Consider the following 23,994-nt stretch of genomic DNA (forward strand, 5'->3'; position numbering starts at 1 on the left):
AAAAAAAATTTTGGCCGTGATTCCCCTTCATATCCATACCAGACCTGAAGGGCCTGGTATGGAATTTAGGGGGACCCCCCACGTCATTTTTTTTTTTAAATTTTGGTTCAGGGTTCCCCTGTGGGGAATTCCCATGCCGTTTTTATCAATAAACTTTTATGTGTATTGTCGGACCAGCAATTCATTAATAGCTGCGAGTAGTTTTAAATGACTTTTTTTTCCTTTGAAATGTCATTTTGCTGTCAGACTGTTCTAAACACGGCAAACATGCCCCCCTTTACAGGCATACTATAGACACCCCCCAGGTATGAAATTTAAAGGGATATTACGCTTTTATGCCCCCTACACACGGTCGGATTTTCCGACGGAAAATGTGTGATAGGACCTTGTTGTCGGAAATTCCGACCATGTGTAGGCTCCATCACACATTTTCCATTGGATTTTCCGACACACAAAGTTTGAGAGCAGGATATAAAATTTTCCGACAACAAAATCCGTTGTCGGAAATTCCAATCGTGTGTACACAAATCCGACGGACAAAGTGCCACGCATGCTCAGAATAAATAAAGAGATGAAAGCTATTGGCCACTGCCCCGTTTATAGTCCCGACGTACGTGTTTTACGTCACTGCGTTCAGAATGATCGGATTTTCCGACAACTTTGTGTGACCGTGTGTATGCAAGACAAGTTTGAGCCAACATCCCTCGGAAAAAAACCTAGGATTTTGTTGTCGGAATGTCCGAACAAAGTCCAACCATGTGTATGGGGCATAATTGTTTCACTTTAAGCATTATTAAAATCACTGCTCCCGAAAAAACGGCCGTTTTTAAAACTTTTTTTTGCATTGATCCATGTCCCCTGGGGCAGGACCCAGGTCCCCAAACAATAACTTGCATATAAGCCTTTAAAATGAGCACTTTTGATTATTCATGTTCGTGTCCCATAGACTTTAATGGTGCAAATTTTTTGCCTGTTCGCAAGTTCTGGTGCGAACCGAACAGGGGGGTGTTCGGCTCATCCCTAGCTGGCAGCACTTATACGTCTATTTCCCAAAGACAACCTCTGGATATGACACTGAGCACTCAACTTCTTTTGTTGACCATGACGAGGCCTGTTCTGAGCTGAATCTGTTAAACTGCTGTATGGTCCTGGCCACCATGCTGCAGCTCAGTTTCAGGGTCTTGTCAATCTCCTTATAGCCTAGGCCATCTTTATGTAGAGCAACAATTCATTTTTTAGATCCTCAGAGAGTTCTTTGCCATGAGGTGCCCTATTGAACTTCAAGTGACAACTATGAGAGAGTGAGAGCAATAACACCAAATTTAACACACCTGCTGCCCATTCACACCTGAGACACTAACGAGTCACATGACACTGGGGAGGGAAAATTGCTAATTGGGCCCAATTTGGGCATTTTAACTTAGGGGTGTACTCACTTTTGTTGCCAGCGGTTTGGACATTAATGTCTGTGTGTTGAGTTATTTTGAGGGGACAGCAAATGTACACTGTTATACAAGCTGTACACTCACTATTTTACATTGTAGCAAAGTGTCATTTCTTCAGTGTTGTCACATGAAAAGATATAATAAAATATTTACAAAAATGTGAGGGGTGTACTCACTTTTGTTGCCAGCAGTTTAGACATTAATGGCTGTGTCTTGAGTTATTTTTAGGGGACAGCAAATTTCCACTGTTAGGCCCCTTTCACACTGGGGCGGTGAGGGTGTCGGTGGTAAAACAGCGCTATTTTTAGCACTGCTTTAACGTTGTTTTTGCGGCTGTATTCGCCGCTAGCGGTGCGGTTTTAACCCCCGCTGGCGGCCAAAAAAGGGTTAAAACCGCTCACATAGCGCGGCTATAGCCGCGGTATTGCCGCGGTATAGCCGCGCTGCCCCATTGATTTCAATGGGCAGGAGCGGTGAAGGAGCGGTGAATACACCGCTCCTTCACCGCTCCAAAGATGCGGTTTGCAGGAGTTTTTTTGCCAGCGCACCGCTTCACCACTTCAGTGTGAAAGCCCTCACGCTCGGTTCACACTGGGGCGACTTGTCAGGCGACCTAGTCGCCTGACAAGTCGCCTCCCGTTCTGTGCTATGGAACCGTTCTAATCGGAGCGACGCAAGTCGCTCCGACTTAGAAAAAGGTTCCTGTATTACTTTGGGGGCGACTTGGGGCGACTTGCATAGACTTCTATGCAGAAGTCGTCTCGCAAGTCGCCCCGCAGTCGTTTGCAGGTCGCCTCGCTGAGGCGACCTGCAAGTCGTGCCGCCCATGTGTGAACCGAGCCTCAGGCTTTCACACTGAAGAAACAGTAGAGGCAGTTTTAGGTCGGTTTGCAGGCGCTATTTTTAGCGCAATAACACCTGCAAACCGCCCCAGTGTGAAAGGGCTCTTATACAAGCTGTACACTCACTATTTTACATTGTAGCAAAGTGTCATTTCTTCAGTGTTGTCACATGAAAAGATATAATAAAATATTTACAAAAATGTGAGGGGTGTACTCACTTTTGTGAGATACTGTGTGTATATATATATATATATATATATATATATATACATATTTGTATAATATGAAAAATGATGGTACGCCGAGTAAATAGATACCTAACATGTCATGCTTTTAAATTTCGCACTCTCATGGAATGACAACAAACTACGGTACTTAAAAATCTCCATAGGCGGCACTTTAAATGCCTTTACAGGTCTAGCACTAAAATTATTGCTCTCTCTCGTTAACATCCATGGCGATACCTCACATGTGTGGTGCGAACACTGTTTACATGTGCGTGCATGACTTATTACATTTTTTATACGGTACCTTTTTTTTTTTACCACATTTATTCCTATTACAAGGAATATAAACATCCCCTGTAATAGAAATAAGGATGACAGGTCCTATATATGGAGAGATCTGGGGTCAAAAAGACCCCAAATCTCTTCTTTACCTTTAAAAGCAAGAGATTAAAAAAACATTTTTTTTGATCTTTTGCTTTAAAGAAAAAAAATTATTGACTTCTGACCTCCATGGTCATAGAGGTGTTCAAAGACGATCTAGTATTTTAATCACCTCTGTGACCAGTTGGCAGCACAGTCGGATCATTTCTCAGGCGAGCCGGAGGAAACATTAGGTCCGAAAGACACCGGCAAGTGGTGAGACATCCCCTCACGTCACGTCTAAAAGCATTCCAGCGACTCATGAGCTTCTTTAAAGGCCCTCAAGAGAAAGCCAGCTGGCAGCCGAAAAAAAAGAATACCAGGGTTATGGCTGATATCTTCAGCGATAATCCCGGTAAACCACTTGCAAACCGCATACACATATTGCGGTCAGCAAGTGGTTAAAAGATGCTCAGGGATAAAAAGGTACAATGCTACTGTGACAGGTATTCTTTAACGTGTATCTTGCAGAAAAGATGTAGAAATTGTTTTCGCCAGTAAAATCAAGGGGTCAATTCACTAATGTTTACTGTATGCGATAACACAGTCACGTGACTCCTTTGCATTAATTATGGTATGCAGTAAATAAAGTCAGATTCAATAAAAAATATTAACGATTATGCGGTAAAAATTAAAAATGTGCCGGTAAATATTGTTTAAAAAGCTCTTAAGTCCAATTCACAAACGGACAACAGAGTAAAAAAAATCCAATATTTACCACTAGAGATTTGCAGGCGGCATCACACATGGTATTTATCAAAAGGAGGACCCCCACACTGTTTTGTGACAAATAGCTGGTTGCTAAGGAGTGGGCCAGGAAGCCGGCCTCTGCATCCTTAACAACGGATGATTACTCTCACACCCCCCCCTTTTCTTGACCTGCCGGGCTGCATGCTTGGATAAGGGTCTGGTATGGATTTTGGTGGGGACCCCATGCCATTTTTTTTTTACATTTTAGCATGTGGATTCCCCTTAAAATCCATACCAGACTCGAAGGGCCTCGTATGCATTGGGGGGGACCCCACGCCGTTTTTTAAAAATCTTTTTTAATGGTGTTTTTTTTTACATTCAGATGTCAGCTAAAGAGTCATCCATTGTTAAGGATTCCGCGGCCGGCTTCCTGGCCCATTCCTTAGCAACCAGCTCAATGCGGTAAATTACCGCATGAAAAAATTTGGTAATTACCGCTAAATCTAACAAATACTGCATTCGGTATTTAACGCAAAATTCTTAGTGAATTGCACTTAAGCGTTATTTTACCACAATTTTTTCGGTTGTTATTTAACGCTTAGTGAATTGAGCTCATAGCGTCCATTATGTTCCACCTGATTCCCTATGCCGAATATACAAACTGTTCTTAGAACACTCTCCAAGCAGCATTCATCTGTTTTGCACTGCTCAGATTGAAATTAATAACATCACTGAAATATAAATTCATATAATGTGATACAAGCAGGAACCAGCCTGCTAGGAAGGAACACTTTCATGTTGCTCTGATGTATGGTGGCCCTACGTGGCTAACACAGTGAAAGAAAAACAGACATTCAACATAATAGATGAGTGATAGTAATAAAAGTATTTGAGTTTTTAAATACTCTTGACCACGCCAATAAATGCCAGCAAAAGGTTTCTTATGGCTTTGTTCTCACTACGTAGAATAGTGCGGCTTGTGGTTCAGACAGCATTATGCCATGCCTAAATTACTCTCCCAGTAGGACAGGTGATAAAAGCATTTGGCTAAACCATGCTATCTGTGCTTACCAGATGGATCAGAACATGCTTTTAGACCCAGGGCTTTCAAACATCCAAAAACAGTAAGCCAAACATCCAACAGACGTAGGCCAATGTAACGAAAACTAGACATAAGCTCCCATACCCAGAGGTTTCTCTTTAAGGTATATCACGTGGTCATGCCGGGACAGAATTTTTCCCCATCCCACCGTATATACCATCTACTGTTTATACTAAATCCAAAAGCAAGCACACTTTTATATATTTGAGGTGGTCATTTAATAAAAATCTGTATTCTAATCCCATTTACGACCTAAAAGAAGGAATAATTATAATCGTTTCTTGACATGCTGTGTACAAAAATTGTCCATCAAAATTGCAGAAAAAAAAACAAAACTTTGGGCTGAATGACAAATCTCTTATGCCGCGTACACACGGTCGGACTTTTCGTCTACAAAAGTCCAACGGACGCCGACGGACTAAAGCTGGCTGGTAATCCGATCGTGTGTGGGCTTCTCCGGACTTTCAGCAGACTTTTTCAGCCTCAAATCCGACGGACTTTAGATTTGAAACATGCTTCAAATCTTTACGTCGTAACTACGACGGACCCCGAAATCCGCTCGTCTGTGTGCTAGTCCGACGGACAAAAACCCATGCTAGGGCAGCTATTGGCTACTGGCTATGAACTTCCTTATTTTAGTCCGGTGTACGTCATCACGTACGAATCCGTCGGACTTTTGTGTGGTCGTGTGTAGGCAAGTCCGTTCGTTAGAAAGTCTGCTGCAAGTCCGCCGAAAGTCCGCCGGAAGTCTGTCGGACAGACTGTCGGACTTTTGTAGACGAAAAGTCCGACCGTGTGTACGCGGCATTAGACAATGGATTCCATTCAGACCTCTTCATTCTAGCCAGCTTTGTAATCACACATTCCAACATAATCAAAACATTGTTTTTACAGGACCACTTATCACCAGCCATATTGTTTACATTTTATTGTGTGACTGCTGAAACGGACATCAAAGAAGGTACTTATAGTTACCAAGTCATAAATGGACCATATAAACAAGCAACATGTTACTCTTCAATGTAGAGCGCTAATCAATTTGTCTATGTGTACATACAGGTTAGTGACTGTACCTTTAAAGTAAAGCTGTCAAGCCCTGGTACATATGGGCCAAATGTCAGGAGGCAACGGCCGGTCCAAAGAAAAAAAAAAATGGCCGACATTTGGCCCAAGTGTATATTGGTCTGTCGGACCTGCATGCTGGAAAATCAGCATCCGACTGACTCCCAAATAGCGCTCTCAGCCAATGGCATAGAGTGCTGATTGGAGTGTTCTGGCAGGTGGGGGGGGCGTCCCCCTGTCAGAAGACAACTGCTCAGTGGGAGAGATTGCTGAACTAACCTTGCATGGGAGCGAGGAACTGGACAGTTCTTTCTTCATTCAACCTGTGGGGTTGAACAAAAAAAAAACAAATAGTGTGTACCCGGCTTATGGCTGCCCATACATTATTCAATTTTCTAGTTGAAGGAAAGAAAAACGCTTGATTCCCCCCATCATCGCTGACTGTGCCATTGTATTGTGACAGCAGGAGTTTTCCCTGCCATCCAGCCTGAGCTTTTTATGCTGGGCTTCTCCTAAGGGTCACAGAAGTGCAATGCGTTTTGCACTCCAGTGACCCGTTTTCAGCGGAGAGCGGTCTGAAGTCTGCTCTCCGCTGACTTCACTGAAATCACTCGAGGCACCGTGTCATCCCAACTTCAGAAGTCTGGATCCACCAGCTGCCTTGACTGATGGCAGTCTCAGTGGCTCATCCCAAATGTGCCCTATTGGATTGAGATCTGATGACTGTGGAGGTCATTGGAGTACAGTGAACTCATTGCCAGGTTCAATAAACCAGTTTAAGAGGATTTGAGCTTTGTGACATAGTGCATTATCCTGCTGGAAGTGGCCATCAGAAGATGGATACACTGTAGTCATTAAGGGATGGACATGATCAGCAACAATACTCAGGTAGGCCATGGCATTTAAACAATGCTCAATTGGTACTAAGGGGCCCAAAGTTTGCCAAGAAAATATCCCCCACACCAGCACACCACCACCACCACCAGCCCGTTGATGCAAGGCAGTAGGGATGAGCTTCGAGTTCGAGTCAAACTCAAGTTCCACTCGAACATTGGCTGTTCGCCAGTTTGCCGGACAGCGAACAATTTGGGGTCTTCAGTGCAAATTCGAAAGCCGCGGAACACCCCTTAAAAGTCTATATGAGAAATCAAAAGTGCTAATTTTAAAGGCTTATATGCATGGTATTGTCATAAAAAGTGTTTGGGGACCTGGGTCCTGCCCCAGGGGACATGTATCAATGCAAAAAGAAGTTTTAAAAACGGCCGTTTTTTCGGGAGCAGTGATTTTAATAATGCTTAAAGTGAAACAATAAAAGGAATAATATTCCTTTAAATTTCATACCTGGGGGGTGTCTATAGTGTGCCTGTAAAGGGGCGCATGTTTCCCGTGTTTAGAACAGTCTGACAGCAAAATGACATTTCAAAAGGAAAAAAAGTCATTTAAAACTATTCCCCACAGAGGAACCCCGAACCAAAATTTAAAAAAAATGGCGTGGGGGTCCCCCTAAATTACATACCAGACCCTTCAGGTCTGGTATGGATTTTAATGGGAACCCCGTGCTAAAATTTAAAAAAAAATGGTGTGGGGTCCCCCCAAAGATACATACCAGACCCTTATCCGAGCACGCAACCTGGCAGGCCGCAGGAAAAGAGGGGGGGACGAGAGAACGCCCCCCCTCCTGAACCGTACCAGGCCACATGCCCTCAACATTGGGAGGGTGCTTTGAGGTAGCCCCCCAAAGCACCTTGTCCCCATGTTGATGAGGACACGGGTGACCCCGCCCCCCTCTGATGTCACGGGGAAGCCATAGGGAAGTCCCCGTCAAGTCCCCGTGCGTCAGAGGAGGGCGGGGTCACCGGGTGGCCCCACCCTCTGTTTTATAAGAAGTGTCAAAAGAAGAGAAGTGTCACACAGCGGGAGCCTCCCATGGATGCGGAGTGGCCCAAAAACGAAGTGGGGAAGAAGACGCTGCGGAGGAAGATGCTGGACGAGAACACCAGAGCAAGAAGCAGAGGATCGGAGGAAGAACCAGAGGAAGAAGATGGAGGAAGAAACCGAAGGAAGAAGGAAGGAAGAAGACCCGAAGAAGATGGAAAGAAGAAGACTTTAAAAAAACGAATTGTCAGAAACTGTCTCTTGTCATTTTTAACATTTTTGACACTTTTTTTGTGAAATGGACTTTTGTACCCCATTACCATTTCACACGGGGGGGGCGGGATCTGGGGGTCCCCTTGTTAAACCCCCACAACCACTGGGCAAGGGTTGTGGAGATGAGGCCCTTGTCCCCATCAACATGGGGACAAGGTGCTTTGGGGGGCTACCCCAAAGCACCCTCAGAAATGTTGAGGGCATGTGGCCTGGTACGGTTCAGGAGGGGGGGCGCTCTCTCGTCCCCCCCTCTTTTCCTGCGGCCTGACAGGTTGCGTGCTCGGATAAGGGTCTGGTATGGATTTTTAGGGGGACCCCATGCCATTTTTTTTTTTATTTTGACGCGGGTTCCCCTTAAAATCCATTCCAGACCTGAAGGGTCTGGTATGGATTTTGAGGGGGACCCCCACGCCATTTTTTTTTTAAATTTTGGCACAGGGCTCCCCTTAATATCCATACCAGACCTGAAGGGCCTGGTATGGAATTTCAGGGGACCCCCACGCATTTTTTTCTCTTAATTTTGGTTCGGGGTTCCCCTGTGGGGGAATCCCATGCTGTTTTTATCAATGGACTTTTATGTGTATTGCCGGACCGACAATTTATTATAGCCGCGAGTAGTTTTAAATAACTTTTATTCCTTTAGAAATGTCATTTTGCTGTCAGACTGTTCTAAACACGGGAAACATGCGCCACTTTACAGGCATACTATAGACACCCCCCAGGTACGAAATTTAACGGAATGTTACACTTTTATTATTTCACTTTAAGCATTATTAAAATCACTGCTCCCGAATAAACGGACGTTTTTGAAACTTTTTTTTGCATTGATACATGTCCCCTGGGGCAGGACCCCAAACACTTTTTATGACAATAACTTGCATATAAGCCTTTAAAATTAGCACTTTTGATTATTCATGTTCGAGTCCCATAGACTTTAACGGTGTTTGCGTGTTTGAACAAATTTTTTGCCTGTTCGCGAACCGAACAGGGGGGTGTTCGGCTCATCCCTACAAGGCAGGATGGATCTTTCATGTTGTTTACGCCAAATTCTGACCCCACCATCTGAATGTCACAGCTGAAAATCGAGACTCATCAGACCAGGCAACGTTTTTCCAATCTTCTATTGTCCAATTTTGGTGAGCCTATGCAAATTGTAGCCTCAGTTTCCTGTTCTTAGCGGACAGGAGTGGCACCCAGTGTGGTCTTCTGCTGCTGTAGCCCATCTGCTTCAAGGCTCCATGCGTTGTGTGTTCAAAGATGGTATTCTGCATACCTTGGTTGTAAAAAATGGTTGTTTGATTTAATGTTGCCTTTCTATCATCTTGAACTAGTCAGCCTCTATTCTCCTCTGACATCAACATGGCATTTTCAGCAACACAACTGCAGCTCACTAGATATCTTCTCTTTCCGGACCAGTTTCTTGTGCGTGAAAATCCCAGTAGATCAGCAGACAAGACAAGCTCGTCTGGCACCAACAACCATGCTACGTTCAAAGTCACTTAAATCCCCTTCAATCCCTATTCTGATGCTCGGTTTGAACTTCAGCAAGTCGTCTTCACCACGTCTAGATGCGTAAATGCATTGAGTTGCTGCTATGTGATTGGCCGATTAGCAACTTGTGTTACTAAGCAACTAAACAGGTGTATCTAATAAAGTGGCCGGTGAGTGTATATATTAAAGAATACAGTGGGGATGGAAAGTATTCAGACCCCCTTACATTTTTCACTCTTTGTTATATTGCAGCCGTTTGCTAAAATCATTTAAGTTTACTTTTTCCTCATTAATGTACACACAGCACCTCATATTGACAGAAAATCACAGAATTGTTGACATTTTTGCAGATTTATTAAAAAAGAAAAACTGAAATATCACATGGTCCTAAGTATTCAGACCCTTTGCTCAGTATTTAGTAGAAGTACCCTTTTGATCCAATACAGCCATGAGTCTTTTTGGGAAAGATGCAACAAGTTTTTCACACATGGATTTGGGGATCCTCTGCCATTCCTCCTTGCAGATCCTCTCCAGTTCTGTCAGGTTGGATGGTAAACCTTGGTGGACAGCCATTTTTAGGTCTCTCCAGAGATGCTCAGTTGGGTTTAAGTCAGGGCTCTGGCTGGGCCATTCAAGAACAGTCACGGAGTTGTTGTGAAGCCACTCCTTCATTATTTTAGCTGTGTGCTTAGGGTCATTGTCTTATTGGAAGGTAAACCTTTGGCCCAGTCTGAGGTCCTGAGCACTCTGGAGAAGGTTTTCGTCCAGGATATCCCTGTACTTGGCCACATTCATCTTTCCCTCGATTGCAACCAGTCGTCCTGTCCCTGCAGCTGAAAAACACCCCCACAGCATGATGCTGCCACCACCATGCTTCATTGTTGGGACTGTATTGGACAGGTGATGAGCAGTGCCTGGTTTTCTCCACACATACCGCTTAGAATTAAGGCCAAAAAGTTCTATCTTGGTCTCATCAGACCAGAGAATCTTATTTCTCACCATCTTGGAGTCCTTCAGGTGTTTTTTAGCAATCTCCATGCGGGCTTTCATGTGTCTTGCACTGAGGAGGGGCTTCTGTCGGGCCACTCTGCCATAAAGCCCCGACTGGTGGAGGGCTGCAGTGATGGTTGACTTTCTACAAGTTTCTCCAATCTCCCGACTGCATCTCTGGAGCTCAGCCACAGTGATATTTGGGTTCTTCTTTACCTCTCTCACCAAGGCTCTTCTCCCCCGATAGCTCAGTTTGGCCGGACGGCCAGCTTTAGGAAGGGTTCTGGTCGTCCCAAACATCTTCCATTTAAGGATTATGGAGGCCACTGTGCTCTCAGGAACCTTAAGTGCAGCAAAAAAATTTTTGTAACCTTGGCCAGATCTGTGCCTTGCCACAATTTTGTCTCTGAGCTCTTCAGGCAGTTCCTTTGACCTCATGATTCTCATTTGCTCTGACATGCACTGTGAGCTGTAAGGTCTTATATAGACATGTGTGTGGCTTCCCTAATCAAGTCCAATCAGTATAATCAAACACAGCTGGACTCAAATGAAGGTGTAGAACCATCTCAAGGATGATCAGAAGAAATGGACAGCACCTGAGTTAAATATATGAATGTCACAGCAAAGGGTCTGAATACTTAGAACCATGTGATATTTCAGTTTTTCTTTTTTAATAAATCTGCAAAAATGTCAACAATTCTGTGTTTTTCTGTGAATATGGGGTGCTGTGTGTACATTAATGAGGAAAAAAAATGAACTTAAATGATTTTAGCAAATGGCTGAAATAGAACAAAGGGTGGAAAATTTAAGGGGGTCTGAATACTTTCCGTCCCTACTGTATATGGCAATTTTTGTTCTAAATGTGTGGATATTTATCACAACAAACATTTTATATATAGAACCCAAAGCATGATGTTTTGAACGTCTCTTACTCGAGTTAAAACCATTTTTTTATATTGTGAAACGTAGCATGGGAGGATTGCCATCTTTTTCAGGTTTTAATTGCTCTCTGCTATCTACTGGAGAGCTTTCCCTTAACTGTCTGTCAGAATAGGAAATTATGAAAATCCTCTTTTGCAGTTAACCAGACAACAGCAAAAACATGTTTTTAGTGTGAGAATGGGGAAGGGTTGGACCCTGAGAATGGTTTAATTTCTCTCTATGCCTTCCTGTCCTGATGGTCCCCATACCCCACATTTCTTGTGAGAATGTCACACTGACAGGAAGTGAGGCAAACTATCCCAAATGGGAGTCATAAATAAAAATAAATAGATAAAAGTTAAACGAACATGAAAAAGTAAAGATTTACTGTAGTTAGGCTTTAAATGGTAAGCTGTAGGTCAACTCGCCTTAAATGGAGCATGTAGGACTTGTTGCAGGACATTGCAACATGTTGATTTGAGCAAATGCCTTGAATAATGCATTTTTATGTCCATACATTTTACATGCACTAGATCGGGGGTCAGCAACCTGTAGATCCCAGCCAGGTGACTGGTAGATCACAGTCTAGGCTTGCTGGCGCCCCATCCCAGAGCATCAAACAGAGTGCATGGCAGAGGGACTACTTGTAAAATTGGGGCTGTAGTAGGGAGCAGGAGCCGCATAAGCCAATGTCTCCTCTGTATAGCTGGCTCCTGTCTAATGCAGAGTGATACCAACTGCACTCCACCTCTTATCCCAGCTAGCGGGCTCCAGAGTGGTGCCAGCAGCAGGAAAAAAGAGATCTTCAGGTCAGTGTGAAGCAATACCCCGGGCATAATAGTATAGGGCTGCTTTCACACTGATGCACTGCAGTTTACCCACACCGCTGGTGCAATGTACCTGCAGCTTTCCTGTGGGTTTGCTACACTTAGCCATAGCCTGGTGATCTTTGACTACTCCTATGTTGTTCAGGTAGATCTCAGTCTCTTTAAGGTTGCCTACCCCTTATTAAATAAAATGCAGAGTAATGCCCAAAGTATGACCAAACCCTAAGATGCAATATGTGATACTATGGAGGGAAGATCTCCAGAGAATCATGGGGGGTGATAGGTCAACCCATCGCTAATCTTCAAAAGACCACTCTTGCTCACTGACCCAGAGTGCAAGTTGGCACATATAAAGGGAAATATTTTTTACTTTGTCTTCACTGAAAAATAGAATGGTGGGCATTCCATCATATCAAGTTTTCCCTTAATACCAGAATAAAACACCTCCATTTATCACAAACCATGCACAGAAATTCATTACAGAATAGTCAGAATAGTCTATAAAACAAGTTACATTGATGGGTGCAGTACATGCATACTCTGAAAATGTGGCCCCTAGTACCAGTGACATGGTCGGTTATAGGAAAGTGAAGAAACTTCTGTCTTAATGTATGTAGGAAAAAAGATTAAGGGCTGAAACACCACGTTGTGATGCAATGTGGTATGTTATGTGGGTTAGCGCATTGCGGTGCCATACATTTTGAATTACACTCCAACACATTAAGGCAACCCAGCTGCAACACACATGTATTGCAGTGCACCACAACCATCTGCCATGTGCTTTAGTGCAGGAAATCAGAAAAAAATGCTAGGTTTTTTTTTTGTGCGTTAAAAAGCAAGGGCTTTGCAAATGATTGGGCTGCCATAACGCAATGCACATCAAGGTGTGACAAAATGCACATTAATGCAACACGGAACAGACAGGCCTGAATGGTAACAGCTTGTAATATCTAATGTGTTTTATACGTACCTGCACTGATTCTTTATTCTGTCAGGATGAATACTAATATAAGGTGAAACAGGTTTATCTACAAATGATCCAAATCCAAATCGAATGTCAGGAGAGAAGTCAGTCATTTTCTGAAATAAGTCAAATCCAATGGAGTTCAGCTTTTTTATACTGGAATCCATTGAGGCAGAGACATCAACTAAATAATACAGATCCAGTGGATATTTCTCCAAGCGATGAACTCTTAGCATGAAGTTTACTTTAGCCCCTGATCAAAAGAAACACAGAGAAGGTTATTGTTATTATTATACAGGATTTATATAGTGCCAACAGTTTACATAGAGCTTTACAATGTAGAGGGGGATAGTACAATAACAATACAGAAGGAATAGGTGGTCCCTGCTCGTGGAGCTTACAATATAAAGGGAGGGGGAGGGGAAAGGTTACCAAGAGAATGATCACAATACGAAGTATTAAAGTCTTAAAGTTCAAAATTTGGATGTACATTTAAAGAAACACTGATACAAAGGATATAAATAAAATGGGGGGATTAGGGAAATTGGGACTTTAAGTGAGGCTAATATGGCTGGGTAAAGCCATGTGCCTCCATCCCTGTCATCCCTGTCCCATGTTACCCATGTTCCCCCAACTTTGATACTGAGTATCTACACATTTTTCATTACAGACAATGCACATTTTTGCTCCTGAAGAGCGGTTTTAAGCTGCGAAACGCGTCGAGCTAATTGATGTTGTGTACTATTTACACACCTATTATGATATGCAAGTTTTTACAAATGTACCTATTAAGGGCTTAAGAACTATTGACCGTGCAGTTGTTATCTCTTGAATGTTTTTACATTGTTTGAACACTGGTGGATGCCTTAAATTTTACCATTATTGTATATGAATATAAACATGTTATTACCAGTTTTTGCTACTATAGATTTTGGCGCCCAGTTATGGGTGCATCTTCATGTATGTGCAATTCTATGTCGGTTAAATATGTTTTTATGCAATATTAAACAATTTCTACCTTCCACCATCTTGTTCTTTTTGTCACCAGGAGCTTCATATAAAGTCCCACCTTGTTTGGTACACTTTGCTGCCTCGGACACTTTAGTGTATATTTTGCCACTGATACAAAGGAATCTCAGGGCCACAATCTGTATAAATACAATATATAGCAAAAGCAACATGCTTCTAAATGAAGCTCAGTAGAAGGCTACTGTTACTCATAGAGCACCTTCATTTTGCGCACCTTCAAACCTTAAGTAATATTAAACTCATAGCATTTGATTTGGTGCACAGAGGTTGACTGATTAAATCAGTTTAATTGCTTAGTGGTTGGTTTTTCGATACCTGTTTTAGGTACATCTGGAACCTTTTCTGGATCACACCCCTTTGTTAGGGTGGACGATGCAGTCTCCAGTCAGTTTTGATTGAAGATGGAAGGGGGAAGGAGGAGGAGCAAGTGAATGCCTTGCCATCCTGAGCTACAGGGCTGTGTGTTTCTGATGTACACAGTGTAGGAAGATACAAATCTAGCTCTTTAATGCAAGGTTGACCCCCATAGGATGCTGCATAAGAAAAAAGAGCCACCATGAAGCAGGAAACCAGGGACATTCAGTCATTGGACCAGATTAAACAGGCAAGGATTAAAAGAAAGAAGCTACATACAGTGGAACCTTAGATTACGAGCATAATTTGTTCCAGAAGAATGCTTGTAATCCAAAGCACTTGTATATCAAAGCGATTTTCCCCATAGAAGTCAATGGAAACTCAGAAAATTCGTTCCACAGGGAGTTCTATGGTATGCAGCACCGCATGTGACCAGAGGTGGGGGGGCGCCGGAGACACTCGGAAACCGTTGGGATGGACTCGGAAACACTCGGAGATGCTCAGAAACAGTGTTTTCAAGTGGCTCCGAGTTCATCCGAGTGCATCTGAGCGGCTCGGAATGCCACCCGCGCCCCCACGCCTCTGGCCAAATGAGGTACTGCACACCGAAGAAGCTTGAATTCTGCTTGTTTTGCAAGACAAAGCTTGCAAACTGAGTAAGGATTTAAAAAAAATAATAGCTCGTATTGCAAAACGCTCGTTAACCGCGTTACTCGCAATCCAAGGTATTACTGTACTCAATAAATGTTTACCTCAGTTTCTGAAAGTGCTTAAAGCAGAATTCCACCCATTTAAAAGTCAGCAACTACAAAAAGTGTAGCTGCTGACATTTGATAAACACTCACCTGTCCCATGGTCCAGTGATGCGACCGCCCAAAGCCTCGCTTCTCTCCCTCTCCTCTCTGCGGCGAGCCACGCTGCACGTTATGAATGGCCGGGCAATCTTCTGGGGCCTGTGACATGTCCCAGAAGATTGCAGGGAGGGAGGGGGAGAGGTGAACTTCTTTCTGGTGCCACGGCGCCAGGAGAGGAAGTGGGAGCTGTGTACCTGTGAAAACTAGGTAACCCCCCCCCAAAAAAAATGACATGCCAAATGTGGCATGTCAGGGGGTCATGAGTACTCAGTACCTGAATGGAACTTCGCTTTAAAACAGAGGGTTTAAAATTGCCTTAATGACCATGATTTATGACTAGGAAGTCTAGAAAACTTGTTGATGGTCCTTTGTCCATAAACACTTGACCATATAGTGTACGCTGTATTTCCTAATTAGACTAATACAAACAAAATCATAATCAGTTAAGGTTGGATTTCAATGGACCATTTCTCACACTACATTTTTTTTTAGGTTTAGATGTGCATACTTGTTTTGGACCAGAGGAATAAATCACTGAACCCTAGATTTTCAGAATCACAGGCAGGAAATTAGCATTTACAGAATAATTCAGCAAAGTCAGCCTCCATGTTTCTCCCATGAAAGGTTTCTTTAATGCCCAAATGAATGGGGGCCTAAATCCCTTCCCTGACCTGAATCGCTCCCTCTGTCAGGAAACAACTACAATTCCCAGCATGCCCTGCTCATTTCAGCAACAAAATCTCTCTAAGTTTACTGTTTCAGCTGAGGCTTCCACTCTTGGAAACATCAACAGCAAGAAAATGTATTACAGATGAATGCAAGGCGTAGCAAAATATAATTGTATTAAAATGGCATTTGTACATCTCTGGTTTAAACATTAAGGGAGTTTGCACATAGTGGAATTTTAAACTGGGCATCCGATGGTGGCCAAAGGGAAAGTGTTTTTGCTGGCAGCACAAATAAAGTTATTTTAACATAACTGTTGAATTGCATCACTGAACACCTGGCAGTCTAGCATTCAATACGCATACGATCACAGACTTTCATTTCAAAAGAGATTTCTAATCTTTGACAATTCAATACAGATTTTTTTTTATATTTTATTAGTTCTATGGAAATTTTAATTCTAGGTGCGATTAAGTGTCACTTCTGACACATTAAATAAAATGTAAAAAAACATTTAGCGTTAAAGATAAAACGTGTATAGTATAAGTTGCTTTTGCCAACGCAGCCACTCATGCATTTCAGTAGCGCCAGGCCAAGCACTTGGCAATACGGCTTCAAAAAGTCTAGACTTTTCATTACCTAAAGTACACAGGGTTTCAGCTATAGAAGGCTTAAAGGCAATAATTTGAGTGAATATTTTCCATTATTTCACTGACATGTTATTTTAGGACTTTTAAAAGGTTATTTTTATGATCTCATATTCCTTAGGCAATTTGTTGTATAAAGTGTAAATTTCTAATTGGGCAGCGCCATAATTGGCTTATTTAGGGCTTAGAAAAAGATTGAGCCATCAACCAGGTCAAAGAGCTTCATTTTTTTTAAATGCGTGCTTTGTTAACATAAAATAAAGGATTTCTCTTTATACAAACAAAAATAAATAGGTTTACAAAAATGCAAAATAAATGAAATCTGCTGATGGATAATTTTATTGCCTAGGGTGATATACCATATTAATGGGGTTACAGTTTATCCACTATGGAGAACATTTGTAAATGCCAGAATAAAGGAAAATATTGTTTATGGCAACCATCCAGATACTTGCTTTCATTTCTGAATCTACATTTGAAGCATGACAATTTGAATTCCATTGGGTACCACATGCAAAACTGTCATTTTGATCTGCATTATTTCCTATAAAATATCCATACTGGCTATTGGCTCAACATAACTAAAGACTAACCACATTTTAAAGGGATACTGCTATCAAAATAGTTGAAAGGTTTTTTTTACCACACCATACTTTTAATTTTAAAAACGCCACTTGCTTGTATATTTATCTAAATATGTGATAGTCAGCTAAGCAATGCCCTCTAAATTCCCACCCTTCTTTGCAGCACTGTAAAACAACATAACTTCAGAGATAATATAAAACAAGCGTACGTGTTTTTTGTTGTTTATTTTTGTGGGTTAAATAAGATATGTATCAAGGGTAAATAAAATATGTGCCAAGAAATTCTGCCACACACAGATCCTCTTGCCCACATACTTCCTATTTGCCATTTGTTTCAACTCTTGTTACTGATGTACAGTGCTCAGCATAAATTAGTACACCCCAACAGATTTGTCAGGAAACCTTTACTTTCCTTTCAGAATCAACATTTTCTATGGGACAGTATACTACAAAATACTCCCACAACTACGGGCCATTGATTGCAACCAAGGTTTGTTAATTTGCACACACAAAAAAATTATTTTTCCTAACCAATTCATTCAAGACCATGTTGCAAAAATGAATACACCCCAATAAAAGTCTTAGGAGCAAAGCTACTTTTTAGACAACAAAATCCTAATTAACAAGAATTCAACTATAGGTAAGTCTAATTATTCATTAAACAGGTGTCCGGCATATAAAAGGGTGTTACTTAACAAAGAAAACCCCTTCCCATTTAATGCTGTCAGCAATGGCACTGCATGGAATAGAAATGTCACAAGGCCTGAGAAAGACAATCCTTTCTTAACACAAGAAAAGTGAAGGCTACGAGAAGATCAGCAAAGTTTTACTTATAAGTCAGAATACTATAGCAAAAGTGATACAAAAATTTAACAAGGATGGAACTTCAACCATCTCACAGAGACATCCAGGCGGTCCACAGAAGTTAACACCTCAACAGGAGCGTCTTCTGATGAGAAGGGTTGAAGAAAATCGCCATGCAAGTTCACTGCAGTTAGCTAAAGAAGTAGAAAGCCAAACTGGGGTGATTGTTTCCTGTGACACAATACAGCGTACACTGCAGAGGAATGGCATGCATGGGTGTCGTTCACGAAGGAAACCTCTCCTAAAGCCCATGCACAAATAAGCCGACATAGAATTTGCCATGGCCCATGCTGAAAAAGAAAAAAAGACTACTTGGACTCTTTATGGTGGAGTGATGAGACCAAGATAAAGGTTTTTGGAACGGATGGCTTCAAAACTGTATGGAGTCGCAAAGGTGAGGAGTACAAAGAAAAATGCATGGTGCCTACAGTGAAACATGGTGGTGGTAGTGTCCTTCTGTGGGGCTGCATGAGTGCTGCTGGTGTCGGGGAGCTGCATTTCATTGATGGTATCATGAGTTCACAGTATACTGCTCTATATTGAAAGAGAAGATGCTACTATCACTCCGTGTCCTTGGTCGGCGTGCACTTTTCCAACATGACAATGATCCAAAACACACATCTAAGGTACCTGTTGTTATTTCTGAAGAAGAACAGGGTGGAAGTGATTCAGTAGCCAAGTATGTCCCCTGATCTGTACCCAATCGAAAACCTATGGGGAATTCTGAAGAGATAAATTGAGCATCACTCTCCATCCAGCATCCAGGCTCTAAAAGAGGTCTTTCTTGAAGACTGGAAAAATATAGATGTTGCAATATGTCGCCAACTTGTTCATTCCATGCCTAGAAGACTTGGCGCCATCCTTACAAATCATAGAGGTCATACAAAATACTAAATGTAGTAGTTTTTGTTGTGGGGTGTATTCATTTTTTGCATCAACTAACTTGAGTAAAACTGAAGATTTTGTAATCTAAGTTATATTATTAACCTTACTTTCATGTAATAAGCAAAACAAATGTTCTTCAAAACTCAAGTTTGTCAATACTGTATGTTGGAAATTGTTCTTGTGTTCATTGAGATATTGATTAAAATTTTACTTTTCAAAAAGGATGTACTCATTTATGCTGAGCACTGTATTTGGAATTAATTCTACACAATGTTTCCATATTTCTTACATTCCTCCACATTGCAATCTCTCTTCAGTTCTATTTAGTTTTCAATAGTATCTGCTAGAAAAGCAAAAAAGTCCCATTTACAAATTCTTATTGCATTTCTTACGGTATTTGAAAAAAACAGTAAAAATGATGGAATCCAAAAGATATACATGCTATAAAGCAGTGTTTCTCAACCTTTTTCCAGTCGGGGCACCCTTAAAAAGTATTTTCAGTGTTGAGGCACCCCAGTCCAAGGCTTAGTTCACGTTACTGTGTGTCGTGGAACATGCGCAAAATCGCACTCGTTCCTCACACACAGACAAATGCTCTGCTCTTTAGGGGTGCCATTAATTCTTAATGGTACCTCACACATTGGAAAATGTGCTTTTGGTGCCGTGCAATTTAAAAAAAAAAAAGGTTGGGGACTTCCTTCCCTGAATTTTTGTGGTTAGGGAAGCCCATTGAAATGAATGGGCTGCCATACACGCAGCACGCAGCCACACAGATGTGAACCAAGGGCTTGTTCACATGTCAGGTTGGAGGGGTGGTAAAAGCACATGGTTAAGCTGTTTTTACCACCCCCAACTTCTTCCCCTTTAGCTGCAGAGACAGCAGCTGGGGGTGTACACATGCTGTGGCTGCAGCTGGAGGTATACCCAGGGTGAATGGGGCTGCATTGCAAATACCCTGCAACTGTGTTCATTGCACGGTTGCGGTGTAGTGATGCTGCATTAAAACAGGTGGTGAGGAGGCAACATAATGCCTCTTTATCGTCTGTCAAATGCCTCTGAAAAGCAATCTGTGCATGGGTTGCTTTTCAGAGGAGAAGCAGTCCTTGCTGCTATCACAAACAATACCTACAAAAGCAGTTCTGATGGTACAGGAATGGAAGGGGGGGGGGTGTCCGGATTAAAAGTAAGATATATATATACACACACACATATACAGACACATACATGTGCACACAGGCATACAGACACATACAGGCACATGCACACACACATGCAGACACGTGCACACACACATGCAGACACGTGCACACACACATGCAGACACGTGCACACACATGCAGACACTTGCACACAGACACATGCACACACATACAGACACATACACACACACACACATGTACAAACACACATACAGACACACACACAGACAGACACATGCGCACACACACACACACAGACACATGCGCACACACACACATACAGACACATGCACACACATGTACAAACACACATACAGACACACATACAGACAGACACTCACATGCACACACACATGTACACACACACATACAGACAGACACTCACATGCACACACACATGTACAAACACACATACAGACGTACACACACACATACAGACAGACACTCACATGCTCACGCACATACAGACACATGCACACACACATGCACATGCACACACACACATACAGACACATGTACACACACAGACAGACACATGCACATGCACACACACACATACAGACACATGCACACACACACATACAGACACTCACATGCACGCACACACACACACAGACACAGACACATGTATAAAGCCCTTTTAAAACAAATCTAGCTTGTAGCACAGTACCTTTCCAGTTTCCTCATTCAGCCAGGTACTGCACTGTAGGGGGAAGCAGAGAGCATAGCACACTCCCCTGCACTTTACTTTCACTTTGCTGAGGTTGATGGAGCTTATCACGGTGGCTATGTACAGTTCGGCAGGGGATCGGGAGATCGGGCTCATCTGACAGCCCTTCTCTCCCCTGATCCCGCGGCACACCTGAGAACCTCTGACGGCACACCAGTGTGCCGCGGCACACTGGCTGAGAAAGGCTGCTATAAAGCACACTTCATAACTTTTTGAATTGTTCAGACATGCAAAGGGGTAGAGGTGTTTGTATATAACTAAATGATTCACTTAGCCAACTTTACAGATTAACACGCACAAAAGTAGCAGTTTAATTGAGGGTCCCAGCCCCTATAAAGCAAGATACAAATGATCAAAGTCAAAGAAAGCACTGGATCTCAAAAACCTTGAGACTGGAGAAAATACGTGGACATCATGGTCAGCGCAATAAATAACTAAAGTGCTCAGTTTTAGAAAGATATGCAACTGTGTTCAGTAAAACAATCTGGTTCAAATTCAATTTTGCCAACAAAAAAAAACTGCAGAAAATATGTGTAGCTTAAAAATTACCAGCTGTGTAATAGCTGGCCCTAGGGGAAATCTTTCTCAGAAGTGTTAACTCTTATTAACTCAAACCTTTAGAAATAATAATTGGATTTTTGTACTTACTGTAAAAAAAAAAAAAAAACTCATTGAGGGACACATGATTCAGAGACTATGGGTTATACTGTTGCCCACAGGAGGATTTGGACTTCGGCAAACAAAAAACTGTGACCAGCCCAGTATAACACCTACTACTCCCAGAATACCTCAGTTTTATAGAAACAATACCAAGAGTAATGCTAGCCATACACTATACAGAAAATCGTCCGAACACATTTTCGAAAAACGAACGTTCGACCGTGACCGCAAACGATCGTGCCATCATGTAATGACCGATAAATTGTTCAGTGGACATGAATAAATAATTTTTTGTTCGTTTTTTTACATATACCTAGTGCAGACAGTTCGGACGGGAAACACATTAACCTTGCAACTTATCGTACGTTCGGCAGAAATTTTCCAAACTTCCCGTTCGTTTTTTTCCCACAAAAACGTCACAAACGATTATCGATTTGTGCCCATTAACTTGCCGAAAAACGAATGAAGTGTCTATACGAACGATTTTTCGGCCGATTTTTCGTATAGTGTATGGCCAGCATAAGATTCTAGAAACAAAGGTGGGACTTGTGTCCCTCAATGAACTCCAAGAAAAGGATTTAAAGTATAACCAAAGGCAAATCCTTTTCTTTTAGTTTTGGATAGAGTGGAGAAAGGATTAGTTTTTATTGCTATCTTTGCCCATGTTAAGGAGGTTCACCCTCTCTGTTTGTCCTGTGTAGCATTATCATTGAATGTAAAAGTACAAGAAAATCCAGAAATTTGGGCTATCCCCGGAAAAGTAATAGAGGGGAAATCTTCCAATGGGGAAACTAGTTCTGGTGACCAGGGGGTCTCCAAGAAATTCCCTTAATTTTCAGGGATTTCCTGTCTCCATTCAATTTTAGTGGTGCTAGGTGGTAACTAAGCCTGGCTAATTTGTAGTCTTTGAGCAAATGGGTTTCTCCTAATCTTGGTTTAACTGTGATTTCTCTCTTTTGTCAATAGGTGGCACTGTTACCTTTGGCATTAGTATGATAGATTACAGTGAATTCAGGTTATGAGCCAATATACTTTTCTCAGTAAATCAGCAGGAGTTTCCTTGGGCCACTGAGGCTGCTGGGATAGTCTATTTATTTGGAGAGAGTCAGGTGATCGGAGTTATTTCCACCCGGGCTGCGGCCTGGGTGGGTGTGTGTGTGGAGCAGCAGCAGAAGTGTAGCCTGAAGCTTGAGGCCTAACCACGTGCAAAGAGGCTCGGCTCAAGGGGAGCCTGATCGTTGCCTGGAGGCAAGGGAGAAGAAGTTGCCAGAGGGTCAACCACTCTTGTTGCCAGAGGCATGCGTAAAGGGGATGGAGTTCTGACGGAGTACCAGAGCAGATACTTGATCAGCTGGGGACTCTGAAGTAAGTGGGAAAGCTTCAGGAAAGAACGCATCCATGAAGTACAGTGGGTAGCTGTCAGTAAAGCTTGAAGAGAAGTACAGTGGGTAGCTGTAAGTAAAGCTTGAAGAGAAATACAGCGGGAAGCTGTGAGTAAAGCTTGAGGAATCCAGCGGGTAGCTGTGAGTACGAGAAACCCAGCGAGTAGCTGTGGGTGAAGCTTGAAGAGTCCAGCAGGTAGCTGTGAGGTGAGCTTGAGGATCTACAGTGGGATACTGTGAGTAAAGTTGTTGCTATAGGAGACAGCAGTTGCTACAAAATTCAGATTGCTGCATTCAGCCTAATGACTTAAGGACCGGTAGTATTTGACCCCTAATGACCAGGCCATTTTTTGTGATATGGCACTGTGCCGTTTTAACTGACAAGCGTGCGACCGTGCAACGTTGTACCCAAACAAAATTGGGGTCCTTTCTTCCCCACAAATAGAGCTTGGTGGTATTTGATCACCCCTGCGGTCTAAAAACAAAAAAAAGATCGACAATTTTGAATAAAAAGAATATTTTTTACTTTTTGCTATAATAAATATCCAAAAAAAGATGTAAAAAAAAAAATTCTTCATCAGTTTAGGCCGATATGTATTCTTCTACATATTTTTGGTAAAAAAAAAAAAAAAAATCGCAATATGCGTATATTGATTGGTTTGCGCAAAAGTTATAGCGTCTACAAAATAGGGGATAGATTTATGCAATTTTTATTATTACTTTTTTCTTTAATAGTAATGGCCGCGATCTGCGATTTTTAGCGGGACTGTGACATTGCAGCGGACAGCTCAGACACTTTTGACACATTTTTGGGACCATTCACATTTATACAGCGATCAGTGCTATAAAAATGCACTGATTACTGTGTAAATGTCACTGGCAGGGAAGGGGTTAACACTAGGGGGCGATCAAGGGGTTAAATGTGTTCCCTGGGAGGTGTTTCTAACTGTGGGGGGATGGGACTGACTGCAGGAGGAGAGAGGTCACTGTTTCAGATCACTAGGAACAGCA

The 23,994-nt window shown here is 42.3% G+C and overlaps 1 protein-coding gene across 1 annotated transcript in view; it reads right to left on the reverse strand.

Annotated features, from left to right (window-relative positions):
• The window catches only part of ITGB8 (integrin subunit beta 8), a 187,892-nt gene that overhangs the window by 61,239 nt on the left and 102,659 nt on the right, over window positions 1-23,994 (reverse strand). The window contains exon 4 of the mRNA XM_073630056.1: window positions 13,136-13,382. Within this exon, the coding sequence (XP_073486157.1) occupies window positions 13,136-13,382 (247 nt within the window). The remainder of the gene's footprint in view (window positions 1-13,135; window positions 13,383-23,994) is intronic.

The sequence above is a fragment of the Aquarana catesbeiana genome, linkage group LG05 (assembly GCF_042186555.1).
Source record: "Aquarana catesbeiana isolate 2022-GZ linkage group LG05, ASM4218655v1, whole genome shotgun sequence".
In the NCBI taxonomy this organism is placed as follows: Eukaryota; Metazoa; Chordata; class Amphibia; order Anura; family Ranidae; genus Aquarana; species Aquarana catesbeiana.